Here is a 17,226-nt window from a genome sequence, read left to right as displayed (position 1 = left end):
GTGAATTGAAATAAGCCACTCCCACTTAAGTATTACATGGAGCCTCTCATTTGTGGAAGCTAAGGGAAACAACAACAAAGTCATGAAAGTAAAAGAGGAAGAATATCAGGGAGGTGGAAGGAGAAAGGAAAAGGAGGATGATGAAAAGAAAAAAGAGAAATAGATGGGATGAATATGATGGAAATGTCATGATGAACTTCCTGTGTACAATTAAATATATGAAAATTATCTCATACATATTCATTTTTGATGGTACATTTTCACAGCTAAACTGTAAAATCCCAATTAGTTTTTCTTGAGAGTGTGACCTTGTCTTGTTTCACATGGACCAATAATTATATTAAATCTGAAACATAATATATGCATATATGAATATGCACATACACATTCATATGTGTTAATTTTTAAAAATAATGCATTAAGCAACACTTAGTGTGCATAAAAGTGAATGTATAATCAATGTCTAGAATATTCTTGATGGTGTCAAACTTTTGGCAGTGAATCTTCATAGGTAAATCTAGAAACTAAACTATATTAGGAATTCCATTCAGTTTTTATAAAGCAGACAAATAACATTTATACATAGGAAAAATTTAATGATATGCATTTGTCTCCAATAGGAGCTCCTAATTGGACCATCAGGCCTTTTAGTTTCAGGTCCAAAGTGATGTGATAATATTTTTAACTCATTTTTACTGGAAAGGTGATGTTCAGAGTTGTTACAGTTAGGCAGGTCGGGTAATTTTTCCCCCTGCACGTCTATCTTTCTGATGCCAGGTCTCTCCTGTGTTCGTTTTGGACACTTCCATGTCTCTGAAGACTTGAATTCTGGCTTTTGTGGATTTTCCTCTTGCAGAAAGGTACAAATCCAGGAAGATGGTCCATTTCCTTTTTATCATCCAGGTCCCGCAATTCACCAGCCTCCTCCACCATGCTTTTCATATCTGCACAATGGCAATCAGTCTTTTTGCACCTCGTTTTTCTGGCTTGAGGAAACAGGATTTGGGGCTTCATGTCCTGTTTACTAGGGGATCTATGTATCCCAGGCTGTGGGCAAGTGACGCAGCTACAGTTGCTTCTGGGTTGGGAAGCATCTTCACATTTAGAAGGCAAGTCAGGCTTCTTCCTAGAAGTTGAAGGAAGCGTAACGAGTAGGAGAGGGAAGGATGCCCTTCTGCTATTCGCTTCACAGCCACACGCATTCTCTTCTTTTGACCAGTCACAGCACATATGCAGGGAGCTGTGCTCACTTTCATGACTTTCTCCCAGTGAGAAGTCACTCAATTCTCTGCTTGTAGATCTCTTTCTAGGCCTGACACTCAAGGATTTAGATCGGTGACTACTGCGTTTTGATTGTCTTTTGGGGGTTCTGCTGAAATGTGAACCGAATTTGGCAAATTGTGGGGACTGTCTGCACTTTTTTCTCTTTTTTCTGCGAGAACTCAGCTCTCTAGCACCTCTTTTAGGAGAAAAGAAATTTTCTGGGAGGCAACTCCAAAAGCGGTCTTTCTCTTTGCATTTGCAATTTGTCAAGGATCTTCCTCTGAGCCATCTTTGAAAACTCTTGGGCGAATATTTGGTATATTTATGTCCTTCTCCTTCTTTTGTCAGGAAATGTATTCTCTGTCCAGTGCACCCAGCCTTTTCTTCTCTTTGGGTGAACTTCCGAGGTTGTGCTTCATTGGAACTTTCTCGAGTACTGAAGTTGTAGTTCGGTGTTTCACTCTTTTGTAGATCCTCAGCATGACCAGGAAACAATTTCATCCCTTCTTCCTTTTTCTCCTGAGCATAATTTTTGCAATCCACTGTACCTGGGACTTTTTTCCTTGGGATAGACCAAGTAAGCATTGTATCATTATTATTAGAAACTATGCCTTTGTGACCATTTGATTTTAGTTTGTCTTTGGTACAAACATGGATGTTGCTTGCTGTTTCCTGATGGACTGGGGGAATTTTAGCATTTTTCAAGGAAGAGTTGCCATTTGGAAATGCTTTCCTTCCAGACTGAGGCCTCTCCTCACGATTCCATTGAACTTGGGTGTTCTGAGACTGCTTTGTGTCATACTGAGTTGCATTCGGAGCACAGTCCTCAGGCCAAAAAGAAGCAGGAGCTGAAGCTCTGGCCTCATTTTGCACCCACGTGGAAGTAGGATTGCATTGATAGATGGCTCGCTGGTCATAGGTTTCCATATTGTAAGGTGAGTGAACGAAACTGATAAACTCATGTAGAAAATGATGGGTATGTTGTTGGAGATATGGTTCCAGAAGGTGAATGAAGGAACCACTATCCAAATCATATTCTGTCATGTGACGAAGGATAGCACTCAGAATATTCTTCACTGTGTATCCATAATTGCCATAAACAGCTGTTAATTCCCTTTTCAGCCAGGGGACTAGCCGGTGGAGGCTTCCAGGATTTTTTTGGAAATAATTAGCAGACAAGTGTTTATCAAATTTGTAGCCTTGGACATATTTCACCCATATTCCAGAATAATACAGAGCCCTTCTGAACTTCACAACTACCTGATCTCTAAAGTGGCCTACAGACATAGAGTTCGGGTGAATCGTCCCACAATCTCCAAATTCCTTTAGTAAATCTTGAATAGTCATCTCACCCACTGGTTTCAATTTCTTTTTGACATCCTCAGAGCTTAGACTACGATATTTCTGAGAAAACCCCATAGAGCTTTTCTTCTGGGTGGCAACAAACACTGGATCTTCTTTGTTCTCATCCTCCAGCTTGGAACAACTTTGAAAAAGTAAGTTCTGTGTGCTGGGAGAAGGCTTGGATTTCTTCCCTGATCTATAAGGTAAAGAGTAATGACTTCTACTCCTGGAATCAAGATTCCACTCAGAGTCACTCTGAACACAATTCAAACAGTGGGGACAATCACAGTCAGAAGAGAGATCTACTGGCATTTTCTCTGAGCAGATGCTATTTCAAAGTTGAATATGAGAAAATAAAAAGCTTCAATTCCTCATTTTGCATGGAAAATATATATTCATACTAAAATCACTCTATGAACATCTGTGTAATATTTTCAAACTCTGTGGAATTAATGCTAAGTAATAATCAAATTTATAATAAGGTTCAATGTGGATAAAGGTATAATAAAGTTCAATGTCGGCAAGGCAATGAGGATATAGGCACACTGATTTTCTCTTTTTCAAAGTAGTTGTTGCAAACTCTGAAAAGAAAAATTCAAATATAAGCATTAAATTAAGTATCATGTCTTTTCACCTATCAAATTCTCACTCTATATATTTAATCTAGATGTAAAGTGAAATGATAGATGAGATGAGTGGGTTTTTTTCCCCCTAGTAATACTAAAATACTGAAACAATCTAAATATCAATCACTAGAGGTGGGTTAAATAAGTGATATTTTATCCCTATTATTTAATAATAGCAATTCAGAGGACGTAAGGCAAATATATAGAGAGAAGATAATTAAATATATTGTTAAATAAAGAATATATTTATATGGAAGTATGAAAGATTATTATAAATGCCTACAGAGGTACTCATGGTGTCCTATGCTTGTATTCAAGCATTCAGGAGGCTAAGGAAGGAAAAATCACAAGATCAAGACTGTCCTGAGCTACATAGTGAGACCCTGTCACAAACAGACAGAAAGACAGACAACGCCGACAAAACCCCTTAACAAATAAGTGTTAATTTGTAGTAGCATTATAAACAAAATGTGTTCTCACCAGGAATAATCAACTATATAGCTAGGATATATACATATACATAAATAAATACATATATAATACAAATATGTATTATATGGAATGTACATTGCAAAATTTTCAGAGGTTGAAAACAATAAAGATAATTAGAATCCAGAGAAAGAAAGAAATGACCTGTGATACAGCTGGATTCCTATGTTGCAGGCTCTCAAAGTTCAGTTCTTAAACTGACACTGCAGCTGTTAGGGACAAGGAACTGACTGTTCAAGGACAAGCACCTGCTAGGAAACTTCTTCCTAAGTCTGTGTGTACAATTGTTTACATTCTTATCAAAATTAGAAAAAAAATCACTCAGAGTGGAGTTAGGAAGAAACTTTAGAAGAGATTCTCTAACTAGAAAAAGGTCACTATGTCTATTCATTAAACTCAGTATTTTCCACAACAGTCTATAGAAAATGGCCAGAATACTTTGAAATATACAAAAACAGGATTTTGCTAAATAAAAATTACGAATATTAAAATTTTTAATGAGTTGATACAATAACAGAATAAACACAACTAAAAAGATTTATCAGTGTACTATGTTAGAGATAAGTTCAAATTATACACATGGAAACACAGATACCCCAAGAAATAGAAAACTTGAAGATAAGGAAGGACAGTAAGACTAAAATGAGAAAGTTTGTAGGGGCTGGGAATATGGCCTAGTGGTAAAGTGCTCACCTCGTATGCATGAAGCCCTGGGTTCAATTCCTCAGCACCATATGTATAGAAAAAGCTGGAAGTGGTGCTGTGGCTCAAGTGGTAGAGTGCTAGCCTTGAGCAAAAAGAAGCCAGGGACAGTGCTCGGGCCCTGAGTTCAAGCCCCAGGACTGGCAAGACAAACAAACAAAAAACAAAAGAGAACGTTTGTAAAAAAAAATAGAATTAAGAAAAGGCAGTAACCAAAGATATATGCCTAACAACTTTCCAGAATGTATAAGATATGATGTAATGAAGTACAAGAAAGATAAAGTGACTTTGAAATGTTTGTCCTGCAAGCCAGAAAAGGTTGAATAGATTCATCAGTGTAACAATTAAAACAAACTGTTCAGGTCAGGTGTGGTGGTTTATGTCAGTACTTACGAGAGAGGCTGAAATAGAGGATCACAGTTGAACAGTAGCCTTGAGCAGTTCTTGAGACCCCATCTGAAACAAAGAGAAGCTTGTTGTGATGGTTTGCACCTGCCATCCCAGCCTGACAGGATCATAGTCCAGGCTGGCCCAAGCAAAACTTGAAACCCTATTCGACAAATAATTCAAGACAAAAAATCTAGAGGCATGCCTCAAGCATGCCAACCACAATCCTCAGTTTAAACCCCAGAACCACCAAAACAAGGAAACAAAAACATTAGAGTCACTTAAGAAAGCTGTGCATAACAGAAGCACCCATGTCTAGAAAAGGAAAAGTAAGGCACTAATTAAATCATAAAAGTTGGAATGGGGAGCAATTGAACTCTCCACTTCTGATTTGTTTGGAAGTTATTGGAAATAAGAGTCTTTCCTGTCAGGGCGGGGTTTAAACTGTGATTCTCAAATCTCAGCTTCCTGAGTGGCTAGGATTATAGTCATGAGCCACCAGCATGAGGCTAAACATTTAACTTCTCATTTGGGTTCTCTTCAAGTTCCTTTACAGTGGTTATACTCTTAGCAAGGCTATGTTCATCTTGAAAAAAACAAGAGTGACAGAAGTAACATGTAGAAAACTTGCCTACCAGAATATTTGGAGGTGCCCACACTCATCTGAGCCGTAGCTTTGCATTTGTTATGTTGCAGTGGAGAATATTCGTTGTTTTTGCCTTGGAGACAGAATTTGGAACACATAGGGAGTTCTGTTATGGATGGAGAAAGAGAGATGGCATCTTAGATTTTCTAGTAGGGTCCAAGTGGTTTAAGTTGCAGGGGTGAATAAGATAGGATTTAGATCTATGACATGGAAGTGGTCAGAACTCTAATATTCTGATAGATAGATCAGAGCCAACACTCTAAAAAGTGGCCTAAGTCAGAAGAGTGTAGAAAGGTGTTAACAAGGTTAGTAAGATGAAGTGCCTAACAGTAAAATGTGTTCAGAACCTATACATATAAGGTCTCTAGCACAGAAAAAGATGAATAGAAAATGTCTATTAAAAAGAAAGTAAAGAAGGAAAAAAGCTAGAGGGGTGATGGGAAGGAAAAAAGGAAGAAAAGGAAGCCAAGAAATGGTCATTGAAGTTTTTCTCTGTTACTTATACTTCAGTCTATCTAATTTTTTCCTCCAGCAATTTCTCTCATTCTTTGTCTTCTTGCTTTCATTTGCTCTAAATTCTCAAACTTCTGAAGAATCCTTGAGGGAGCAAAGTTTTCTCATACAAAGTAAGAGTACTTCAGGCTAAGGAAAGTCTTTAAATAACAATGGTAAGATGTACTGGACAATTGATCTGGTCATTGATAGCTGAGGGATCAGGTCTATTTATTTTTTCACCTGAGCCTAGAGCTAGCTCTTGGAAAACCTGGATATTTTGGTTTATTTTGGGTTTAGAGCCAACGTTCTCCACAAGTCCAGCCTGATAAGTCTTTGTTATTTGCGGTTGATATTAAGTACCCTGGTTTCTACCAACTCACCACCGGTACTACCCTAGTCTGTATATAATGTTAATTATATATTTATGATTTACCTGGAACTCATAGCCAATAGCTCTATAAGTCATACCCGAACTGAACAATACCTATATTTTCCTTGTAAGGAACACTGCTATGTTTAGAGACCCTTTGAAGAGGCAGAATTACCAACAAAAATGTACACAAGATATTATTTGAAAATGTCATGTCATGGGCCATAAAAGGGATAACAGTTCACAGAATGTATGTTCACAAATGACTATCAATGCCATAATGATTAAGTTTTGACTTACAAATAAATGTTAGAAACTGGGCAAATATATGAATACAGACTATAAGCGATGAAAACTGATTTTATTTTTAGACAAGTTCTTCAGTGAGAGGATAGAAGAGAATTTCTGACCTAATTCTCAGGAAAAACAATGAAGCCTTACCCTCACCTCAGAATTTCCCTCTTTTTATTGAACAAGAGAACACCATCTCCCTAGTGTCACCCCATGATTCATATGTTGGAGGCTGGCTTTCCAGAGTGGCAGCATTGGCAGATGGTATGGAAACATTCAGAGGTAAGGCCTAGTGAGAGATCATTGAGATATCAGGAGTGTTTCCTGAAATGTGGCACTCCAGCCTCTCTTTGCCTCTGCTTCCTGGTTCCAGATGTGACCACTCGCTCCTACTCATGATCCCTCTGTGGAGTCACATCAGATGCCACCTAAACCAGAGACCAAGCCACTAGGTCACCACACCTTTTTTAAAAAGTATTTTTATTATCTTTAAGTAGTCATACAAAGGAGTTGCCATTCACCAAAGCAGTTTATGAACGCAGTGCATCTTGATCAATATTACCTTTTCAACATTCTTACCCACCCCTCCCCTCACTTATCTTAATTTTAACCCTAAAATTATGTGTGGCATTTTTGTTGCCATTTATAAAAGCAGTTTGTGTACACAATGCTTCTTCTTCTGTTATCACTTCAACATCTTCTTCCCCCACTTTCAACTCACCCCTTCCCTTATATTTCTCAATTCAGTTGTATAAACAGTCAAATCTTATTTGCATTCTTCTCCTTTCCTCTTTTATTCTTCTACTCATCTTCCCCTTGGTCCTACTCTGCCGTCCTATAAGCACCCTGGTACTTATTTTGTTGGGCTCTAACTTAGTTTTTTAAAAGAATTATATTATTTGCATTCTCCATAAGTCTATAAAGTGTATTATACTTCAGCTAATGAATTTGTAACCCCTTGCTTACCACCCAGTATGTGTACTTATACATTTATGGGCACATTCTAGCTACCACAAATGAGGAAAACCACGCAAACCTGTTTCTCTGGGTCTAGTTTACTTTATTCAATATAATATTTTAAGTCTTTCCATTTCCTTATGAATGGTAACATATCATTCTTTCTGATGGATGAGTAGAATTCCATTGTGTGTGTGTGTGTGTGTGTGTGTGTGTGTGTGTGTGTGTATCTCATATTTTCTTTATTTGTCTCGAGGGGTCAGCCTAGCAAGATGCCATCTCTTAGCTGTGGTAAATAATGCTTCAATAAATATGGTTGTGCTAGTAGCTCTAGTGTGCCTTATCTGTGCTCTTTTGGAATTGCTGGGCCACAGGCGAGCTCTGTGTTTAGATTTTTGATTCTTATAAATACTCAGGGAGAAATCACGTATTAATCTAACTTTTAAAAAATCAAGGCTACAAAAATTAAGTGACTTAACCTTGGTTAAATCACAGGTTCCAGAAGTAACCTGGAAGAAAGATGTTAGGAATTCAGTTTAAACAAAACAAAATACCATGGATTAAATAACAATCGGTGAATAACAGATTTTAATCAAGTTAGTAGAATAATGATAGTATAAAATTTAAAAGTGGGGTTGCTTCATTCATGGAGAGACTAGAATTATCCATTGAAACCAAACATGGTTTCAGGGTGCCAGGTTTCTTAAAGAGCAAGGGAAAAATTAGCCTTATTCTCAGCTAGACTATTCAATTTTATTTTCCCATTGACTGGAGTCATTTAAAATGAATTGTTACAACCTGGCTCCTGAATCACCATATATTTTCCTATAAAAGTGCCTCTCTTTGCTTCCATGGGAAAGAGAGGAAAGATAGAACTGGCTTTGGGCCCAAACCATAATTTCAGTAATTACTAAACCAAATGACTGCAGTCATAATTGAGCCATTCAAAGCCAAATGGTAGTAGTAATTATTTTGTCAAATTTGAATAAAAGAGCTTTTTTGGGTAGAACAAGCAGGGTTGATCTAAAGAGGCCTAAGCTGTCAGCCATGGAGTGGAGACCTTCCCTAAGTAGAGAGGATCTTCTAAACACTGTGATTCTCCTGTGTGACAATGATATATGCTCCTTGTTACAGATTATGGCCTTGTCACACTAATACTAATCTCTCTTCATGTTTTCAGGCCCAGCTCATTCCCCTGGGCAGCAGTCATCAATTTACATGGAAAGGCACCTGGAGAAACACAAAACCTATTTATCACATTTGCTCAGAGTGTACTAACAGCGACTTCAAGCCAAGCCTGGATCCACATTTCAATCAGGCTATACCTCTACAGCATCATAAATAGTGTCGAGTGACGTATTGTTAAGAAAATAGATGGAAGAGAAGAGAGGTGCATGTGGGACATAGGGGCTGGTGTTCTATAGGGGTGTTTAGGAGTTCAGCAGGTCTCAGATATTATTCCTACTTCACAGAGTCACCTGCCTGCTTCTGAATGACCACTGTGGGGTTTAGCCTGCCAACAGATACAATTGAAGCCACAGTAGGCTAGGAATGTAGACACATCAGAGGCATCTTCTTGCATCTTCTTTCATCTACCTTTCCAACTAGAATCTGTATACTCAGAGATCTATTAGCTGCTCTTCCTTTTCAGGGTTTATGTTCCATTCAGATGGGTCAGTGCTATCTCCATATGATGATAATGTTATGCAACTTTTTCCACGGAACTTCCTTCTCTTCTAAGTCATGAATTTCTTAAGCATTACTAAAAAAGAAAATGACTGACAGTGATCCTTCATGCTTAGTGAGTCAAGTGGGAAGCCAATATTTCAATGGCAGTAGAGTCATGTTGCTAGAGTTTCATTAAGTCAAAGGGCTGAAATTAATTCCTCTATCTGGATCCAATTTGAACATAATCTATTTTAAAATATTTATTTTTAGTACTTCACATGTTTCTCTGAAGTAACATTCTTCTCTTCCATTTATATTCATGTTATTTTCACATAATAATGTAGAATAATGGTGGAAAATGATGTCTGCAGGTGAAATCTGGTTGTCTGCCAATTTCAGAAAATAAAGTTTTATTGGAACTCAATCATATTCATTTGCTTGCTAATAGTTTATGTCTGTGATCCTGCTATAAGGGCAGAGTTCAGTAGCTGCTACAGAAACTACATGAATTGCATATATGAAAACACTACTCCTCAATTCTTTGTAGAAAAGCTTTGCAAAACCTGATCTAGATGTGATTATCATCTATTTTTAAAAATAATCACAGAATTCTTTTCCTCAAAAAGAGAATTTCACACACTAAGCTAGACCTCATTAGATAGTACCTGTTTTGAACATTTTACATGTATTCTTTTCTCATAAAAATTTTCTTTTTAAGATTCTTCCTATGGGCTGGGGATATGGCCTAGTGGCAAGAGTGCCTGCCTCATATACATGAGGCCCTGGGTTCGATTCCCCAGCACCACATATACAGAAAATGGCCAGAAGTGGCGCTGTGGCTCAAGTGGCAGAGTGCTAGCCTTGAGCAAGAAGAAGCCAGGGACAGTGCTCAGGCCCTGAGTCCAAGCCCCAGGACTGGCCAAAAAAAAAAAAAAGATTCTTCCTATGTTGACATCTTCATTTTCTTTCACATGATGATTAGTTGAGCTGATGTATTTTTTCCTTCTTACTACCAAAACCACTAGAGTTAACTAAGAAATACTCAAGTAGGCTAAATTTTATTAATAAAAACTAGTGTGAAATCTAGCTAATGTGTTAATAAAAGAAAAAAAAGTTGTAACTAAAAGCAAGGAAAAAACACCTTTAACTTTACAAGGTTTAATTGAAAATTGGAAAAGGTAAACAAACTAAGATCTAGTTTCAGGGCTTGAACTCAGTGCCTTGAGAATTACTGGTATGCTACCAGTTGAGCCATGCCTCCAGTTGAGCCACACGTCCAGCTTAGCTCTTCAGTAATTAATCAGAGGTGAAGTCTCAAAGGTCTTTCTGGCTGGCTAGCTTCAAACCACAGTCCTCTGGATCTCAGTCTCCTCAGTCAGTCATGAGCCCCCACTGGTATTTGGCTAAACTAAGAATTTTAACAGAAGGATTGAACAAAATGAACAAGCAAAAGTACAGAAATAAAAGTAAAATAAAGAAAACAGCAAATGACCTTGAAATAGAAACCAGAAGGACAGGTGAAATGACAAAAAAAGGTTAGAGATGACAAAAAGAAATTAGACAATGAGAAGTCAATATTATTTTAAAAACACAAACTTCCTTCATGGAGAGTAAATCCTAGCAGCCCTTTGCTAATAACTCTGTCTTGGTGGGGTTTTCTGTGGAGCCCTATAAATGCCTGCAAATGAGGGCACCTTGATCAAACACTCCCTACTGAATTTAGACTGGATTCGCTTCATGCACTTGTATTCTTCATGTCTTCATTCCCCTCCTGCCTCCCCAGCTAAGATCAAAACTATGACAATAGCTTTGAATAGGCCTGAGGATTTCCAGGTTACTGTGCCATGGAATTTCCCCTTTCAAATCTGGAGGAATGGTGCTGCTCCTCTTCTCTGAAGCAAGAACTCAAAGGAACAATTAAACATCAACATCAGGCATCATAAATAAACCATCTGAGGTAATAAGTGATTATTTTCAATATTCTTCATAACTATTTCAATGTTGGATCACTATTTCCATTGAACTTAAAAAATTTTCTCCTCAATAGTTCTTTTTCAATCTATTTCCAGAATTTTTGACTATTAAAGCTGGAAGGGAGTTTAGAGTCCATGATTTCTTTTAGCTTGATGCATACTGTTGTTCTAGGTTAAAATGTTATCTGTATTTCTCTGGTAACCTCTAGTTCAGATTTTTTGTTTGTTTGCTTTTATGTTTTGTTTTGTTTGTTGTCACAGGGCTTGAACTCAGGGTCTGGGCTTTGTCCCTGAGCTCTTTTACTCAAGCCTAGCCACAGCTCTACTTCCAGTTTTTTTGTTTTTTTTTATTCAAAATTTTTATTATCAAACTGATGTACAGAGAGGTTACAGTTTCATACGTTAGGCATTGGATACATTTCTTGTACTGTTTGTTACCTTGTCCCTCATTTTTGAATGGTTAATTGGAGATCAGAGTCTCATGGGAACTTTTCTGCCTGAGTTGGCTTTCAACTGCAATCCTCAGATCTCAGCCTCTTGAGTAGCTAGGATGATGGGTATGAATCACCAGTGCCAGGCTTCAAGTTCAGTTCTTTAGCATATATTTCATAGTTTCTTTGGAAGTTCTTTCTTGATTATTTGAATTTGTTGAGTTTTTATCCACAGTGTTTTATCCACACTGAGAAGTCTCTTGTGTATACATAGACTGAGGACACAGCTGCACCATTTCATGGATTTGTGAATTCCAGAGATCTTTACATCAGATTTCTCTCCATGAAAGAAGAATGATATCAGTTATGATAAAAAAAATTCATGTGTACAAAGGCTTAAAACATATGCTTATGGTGAAAGAATAATTGGACATTTATTTGTTTATTGCCAACTTTAGAATATGAGCTCTTTGCGAATAGGATATGTTGTTTGTTAGATGAATGAAATGCGCCTTTATTTTTTTAAAACAAATATATACGTACTACACATTATACTTATTGAGATATAATTCACACTTAAAATCTACCCACTTTAATTGCATAATTCAATACATTTTAGTATGTATACCAAGTTGCACAAGCTTGACCAAAATTCTTTCTTTTTCCTTTTTTGTTTTTGGTGGGGAGCATTACTGGGGGCATTCCAATTCAGGTTCTGGTACTTGCTAAGTGGGTGATCTGCCACTTGATCCACTCTGCCAGTATATACCTCACATACAAAGGAACCACAAATAGGAAGATCCCAGTAGAGGCCAGCCTGGGCATGAAGCAAAACCCTGTCTTGAAAATGAACAACACAAATGGTCTGGAACTACAGTCCTACCAATCTCTGCTTCCTGTATAGCTGGGGTGACAAACATGCACCACAGCACTCAATTCTCAGTCAAGGTGGAGTCTTGGGAACCCTTTTCTCTTGTATTTCCTTATTTTATTGCTCTGGACTTGAACCACAGTTTCTCAATCTCTGGCTCCCCAAAAGCTAGGATTACAACCACAGAGCCACTCCCTCTGACTTACAATTTTAACTAACCTCTTCCTTATTAAGGCCATAGAAATAAATGTGAAAAGCAGGTCAAGAACTAAAGACTTCTGATACCTTCTATGTTCTATTTCATTATACGATGCTTCTTGTCATAATAATTTAAAAACAATTAAATCTAAGAATCAAACATATGCTATCTTGGTCAATACCATATTATCCTTGTTGGTACTAGTATTTTCATCATCATCGATGAGAATTAAACTCTTATTGTTTACCTTTCCTAGCATCGTGCTACGTAGATTTTTCTCCTTTGCAACAACATCTGTCACACATATGGCAGCCCCTGCCATTCCTGAGTTTCAGATGCACTCAAGGACTGCTGTCAAAGCCATGCCACATTCAGTTTTTAATGATTATTTGCCTAGCTACCCACTCAGCAAACTGAATCTTAAATCTTAACAATCTATCAGTAACATGAATGATAAAAGATGGGACCTGGGGCTGGGGATATAGCCTAGTGGCAAAAGTGCCTGCCTCGGATACACGAGGCCCTAGGTTCGATTCCCCAGCACCACATATACAGAAAACGGCCAGAAGCGGCGCTGTGGCTCAAGTGGCAGAGTGCTAGCCTTGAGCAGGAAGAAGCCAGGGACAGTGCTCAGGCCCTGAGTCCAAGCCCCAGGACTGGCCAAAAAAAAAAAAAAAAAAAAAACAAACAAACAAAAAAAGATGGGACCTGTATTAGCAATCTGAATCCCATGAGGCAGGGGCATCATACTCAAACTGTTGCTTAACACCATCAGCATTTTAGAATAGACGAATGGAAACAGAAGAAAAAAAATCAATGCATCTGCAGTAAAGACATAAGCATCTTAGCTTCTTTTTGTCTGTTAGATTTGAGTTTTTATGTGTGTCTTTTCTCTGCTAATCAAGAAACTACTAGATATCAAAGTTGTATGAAAAGTGAAATTGCTTTAGTCCCAGAGTACCACATTGACTTGCTGTGCTGTTATCGATGCATGGTAAAGTGGATTTCCCATAAATTCTCTGTGCAACAATGATGCCGTGGCTCCTGCTTTGAGTAATGGAGTAAATCAGCTCTCATAACGGGCAGCTGTTCATAACTCACTAATCCCAGATGATTATTTTGTGAAAACAAGCACTACTCAAAACCTTTTAGAAGAGATCTACTTTAAAAGAAGATAGTGCTGGCAGATCATAATGAAAATAAAAGTGGATTTGTAGTCCTTACATCAAGCTAATTAACAGCTTGGCAGTTGTAATATTGAAAGTCCCCAATTATCACAGGCCAAGAATACTGGCCATCAACATTTTTGTAATGCAGTTGGCACCAAAACTATCATACAAATAACTTTCTAGCAAAGGCTAATGGAGATAGACACAAATGCCCCAGGCCATCTTGAAAATGGAAACTGGAACCCAATGCAATTAGACCTTTCATTATGGAAAAAGTAACTGTGGTCATTCAACAGTGACATGATTAAGACAGCCAATTGCTTCTTGAAAATAAACTGCTACCATCTTTCATTCTCCCTGTGCAATTGAACCTTCACCCTGTCAAAAATGTCCAAGGATATGTGTGTAACACTTCTGCCAGGAGCAGAGCAAGGGATGATGATATGATCAGAATTACATAAGCAATAGCATTGCTGAAAGGATTGTTAGTGCTTTTTAACATATAGATACATTTTGTAGAAAAACTCAGGGATTTTTGTGGATACTCTGTCTATGGAGATCCCTCATGTAATGCATTTTGTGAATATTATATCTATAATACAAAAACATTGTACAGTGTGTGTGTGTGTGTGTGTGTGTGTGTGTGTGTGTGTGTGTGTGGTCTGTCTATCTATATGTCCTGGGATTTGAACTCAGGGCCTGGGCATAGTCCCTAAACTTCTTTTTGCTCAAGGCTAGTGATCTATCCCTTGAACCAGAGCTCCAATTCTGACCTTTGTGATGATTTATTTGAAATAAGTCTCGGGCACTTTACTGGCTTGATTGGCTTTGAACTGCCATCCTCACATATCAGACTCTTGAATAGCTAGAATATAGGTGTGAGCCACTGGAACCTTGCTTATAGATAATTTTCTAATGGGAAAATTGCCAAACTGAACAAATACAGGCTAGTCAACAAGTATGTTCTGAATGGCTAATACGTGCCAAGTATTATCTTTGGTGCCTGGGCATCTTACCAAGAAACCATTTGCTTTTGAAAAGCTTCCATTTTAGTTTTAAAAAAGAGACTCATTTGTAAAGAGATCAATTCAACATAGAATATTAAACGTTATTATTGTGAAATGATCAGATTACAAAGGAGAACCAAAGTAGAGAGCATGGGAATCAATACTGGAAGAAGGCATGGAGCGGATGTTGAATGGAGGTCCCCTGGAGGTAACTATGGCTTTAAATTATTACAGTACATATGCGTGCATTTCTGGAATTTGTCATATTTTAGTTTCTCCCTTTGGGAACTGTATGACCTACCAGTTCCTGTCACTGAGAAGTGGCTATTCATTTGGGTTATGTTCTGTGTACACGGGAAAGATTATATGAACCATCTTCTTTGGGACATAAAGAAAAAAACTTCATGGTTGAATACTCCTTGGATATGTCTTTTCTATTGTTCTTATTCTGTGCAAATAAGAATCATGCCATTTTCTTGAATGACAATTCCCAGTGACAATGGCATATTACTTAACCTTGGTGAGCTTCATTTTTCTCATTTGGGAAATGAGAGTTTTTCCCATCATGGTAGAACAAAAGTCCCAGCTCTAGGCATCTGAAGGGGCTAAGGTCATCCCTCATTCCAATGCATCCAAGATACAAGCAATGGTGAAGAGAAGAGAAAGGAGAACTAATCAATGTGACCATTTCGAGAAGAACAGATAAAAGGGTTCAGTGACTCAAATCCATCCTCAAGGGGCTAAGAATTGTGAAAAAACCTAGGAAGGGTTTGAGATATAAATAAATAATTTAAATTCTATTAATATTCACAGGTGATACAAGTATGTTATATCTAATCCTCTTCTGAAATAATTTTAAATTGTTCCTCAGTTTTCAATTATGTTAGCACTGTTTTGTGTTTTTCAAGGTTGTTGAGAAAAGTTAAGAGGATTTCGGTTATAATTATGTTTGCTTTGTCCTCAGAACTGAAGCCAGTGTACCAAACATTCAATGTGTATAATTACTATACTTGAAATGATTGGTTAGGGACCTACATCACCAACATTATTAGTACTCATTGAGGAAATGCTCTACTTTAAATTTATTACTTGAAAAGACTGCAACTATTTATTCAGCTATTTGAAGATGATAGTTTAAAACGGGGAGAAGGCAAACATAGGTTACTATTTTGTGGATCAAGAGATGCTGGCACAGAGCCCAGACCCAGAGTTCAAGCCCTACAACCAAAAATAAATAAATAAATAAAATAATGGTATCCATGACTTCTAAATAAAAAAAAAGAAAGAAAAAGATGCAGGGCATCATCAAATGTAAGGTCTTGTATATGCTAGGTAAGCACTCTAGCAATGAGAAACATCCTAGCTCAGAGACTACTACTTTTTGTTGTTTGTGGTTTTCTTTTGTAAATTTTTAGTGATTAGAACAATTGCAGATATATATATATATTTTATTTTCAAATTGATTTACAGAGAGGTTACAGTTTCATACATTAGGTATTAGATACATTTCTTGTACTGTTTGTTACCTCCTCCCTCATTCCCCCTCCCCCCAAGCAGGTATATTATTTATCTTCTTCTTTCCCCCACTTTTTACTTATTAAGGAATATAACTTGAAATGAGTATAAATTTTTCTAGCCCACGGTTTCTTAAAATATAAATCTTGTTTGGTCTCAAAACAATATACATTTTGTGTAGCTTTTTTTCTTTCAAATAATCAGCATCAAACTTCTACTTTGTCCTGTATACATTGTTTATTTTAACTGGAATTGTGTTTCACTTCATAGATATATTCTTTTTTCTTTGAATTCCTTTTTCCTTTACTATTTTATTGGAAAGGTGATGTACAGAGCGGTTACAGTTACATAACTAACATAATGAGTACATTTCTTTTTGAACAGTTGTAAAGTTCATTTCATTATGGGTATATTCTATGTCATTAATTTCTCTAAATAACAAGCACTTTTTTGTCTTCATACAAAAACCTACCAAATAGTAGAAGACAGACATGGCTTCTGCTACAGACTTTTTTAAAAAGCTGAAATCCAAGAGCTTCAGATATATTCTAAGTAGGAATATCTTACTATTTTTTGTTCTGTCCTCATCTCATAAAGGCAAGAAGATGAAATATTCAATATGCACACAAAAACTAGAATATTTCCAATATGTTGAGTGTACAGTATGTAAAAGGTAGGTCATTTATTGCCTATCAAAGAACACAAAATACACTGAAATGGAGTAGCCAGTTGCTTTCTGAATTATACATGTTTCTGGCAAGTTTTCATAACTTGAATCAGCAATAACATTGATGGAATAATTAGAGAATCAAATTTGCATTAA

At 37.1% G+C, this 17,226-nt stretch overlaps 1 protein-coding gene across 1 annotated transcript; it reads right to left on the bottom strand.

Moving 5' to 3' along the window:
- Positions 1–759: 759 nt before the first annotated feature.
- On the bottom strand, positions 760–2,919 carry LOC125352962 (E3 ubiquitin-protein ligase Topors-like). Its single transcript, XM_048348372.1, has one exon. The coding sequence runs from the start codon at positions 2,917–2,919 to the stop codon at positions 760–762; it is 2,160 nt and encodes a 719-aa protein (XP_048204329.1).
- Positions 2,920–17,226: the final 14,307 nt, after the last annotated feature.

This window comes from Perognathus longimembris, chromosome 1 (assembly GCF_023159225.1).
Source record: "Perognathus longimembris pacificus isolate PPM17 chromosome 1, ASM2315922v1, whole genome shotgun sequence".
Classification (NCBI taxonomy): domain Eukaryota; kingdom Metazoa; phylum Chordata; class Mammalia; order Rodentia; family Heteromyidae; genus Perognathus; species Perognathus longimembris.
The sequence above is the reverse complement of the archived record's forward strand: the minus strand, read 5'-3'. Positions and strand labels throughout refer to the sequence as shown.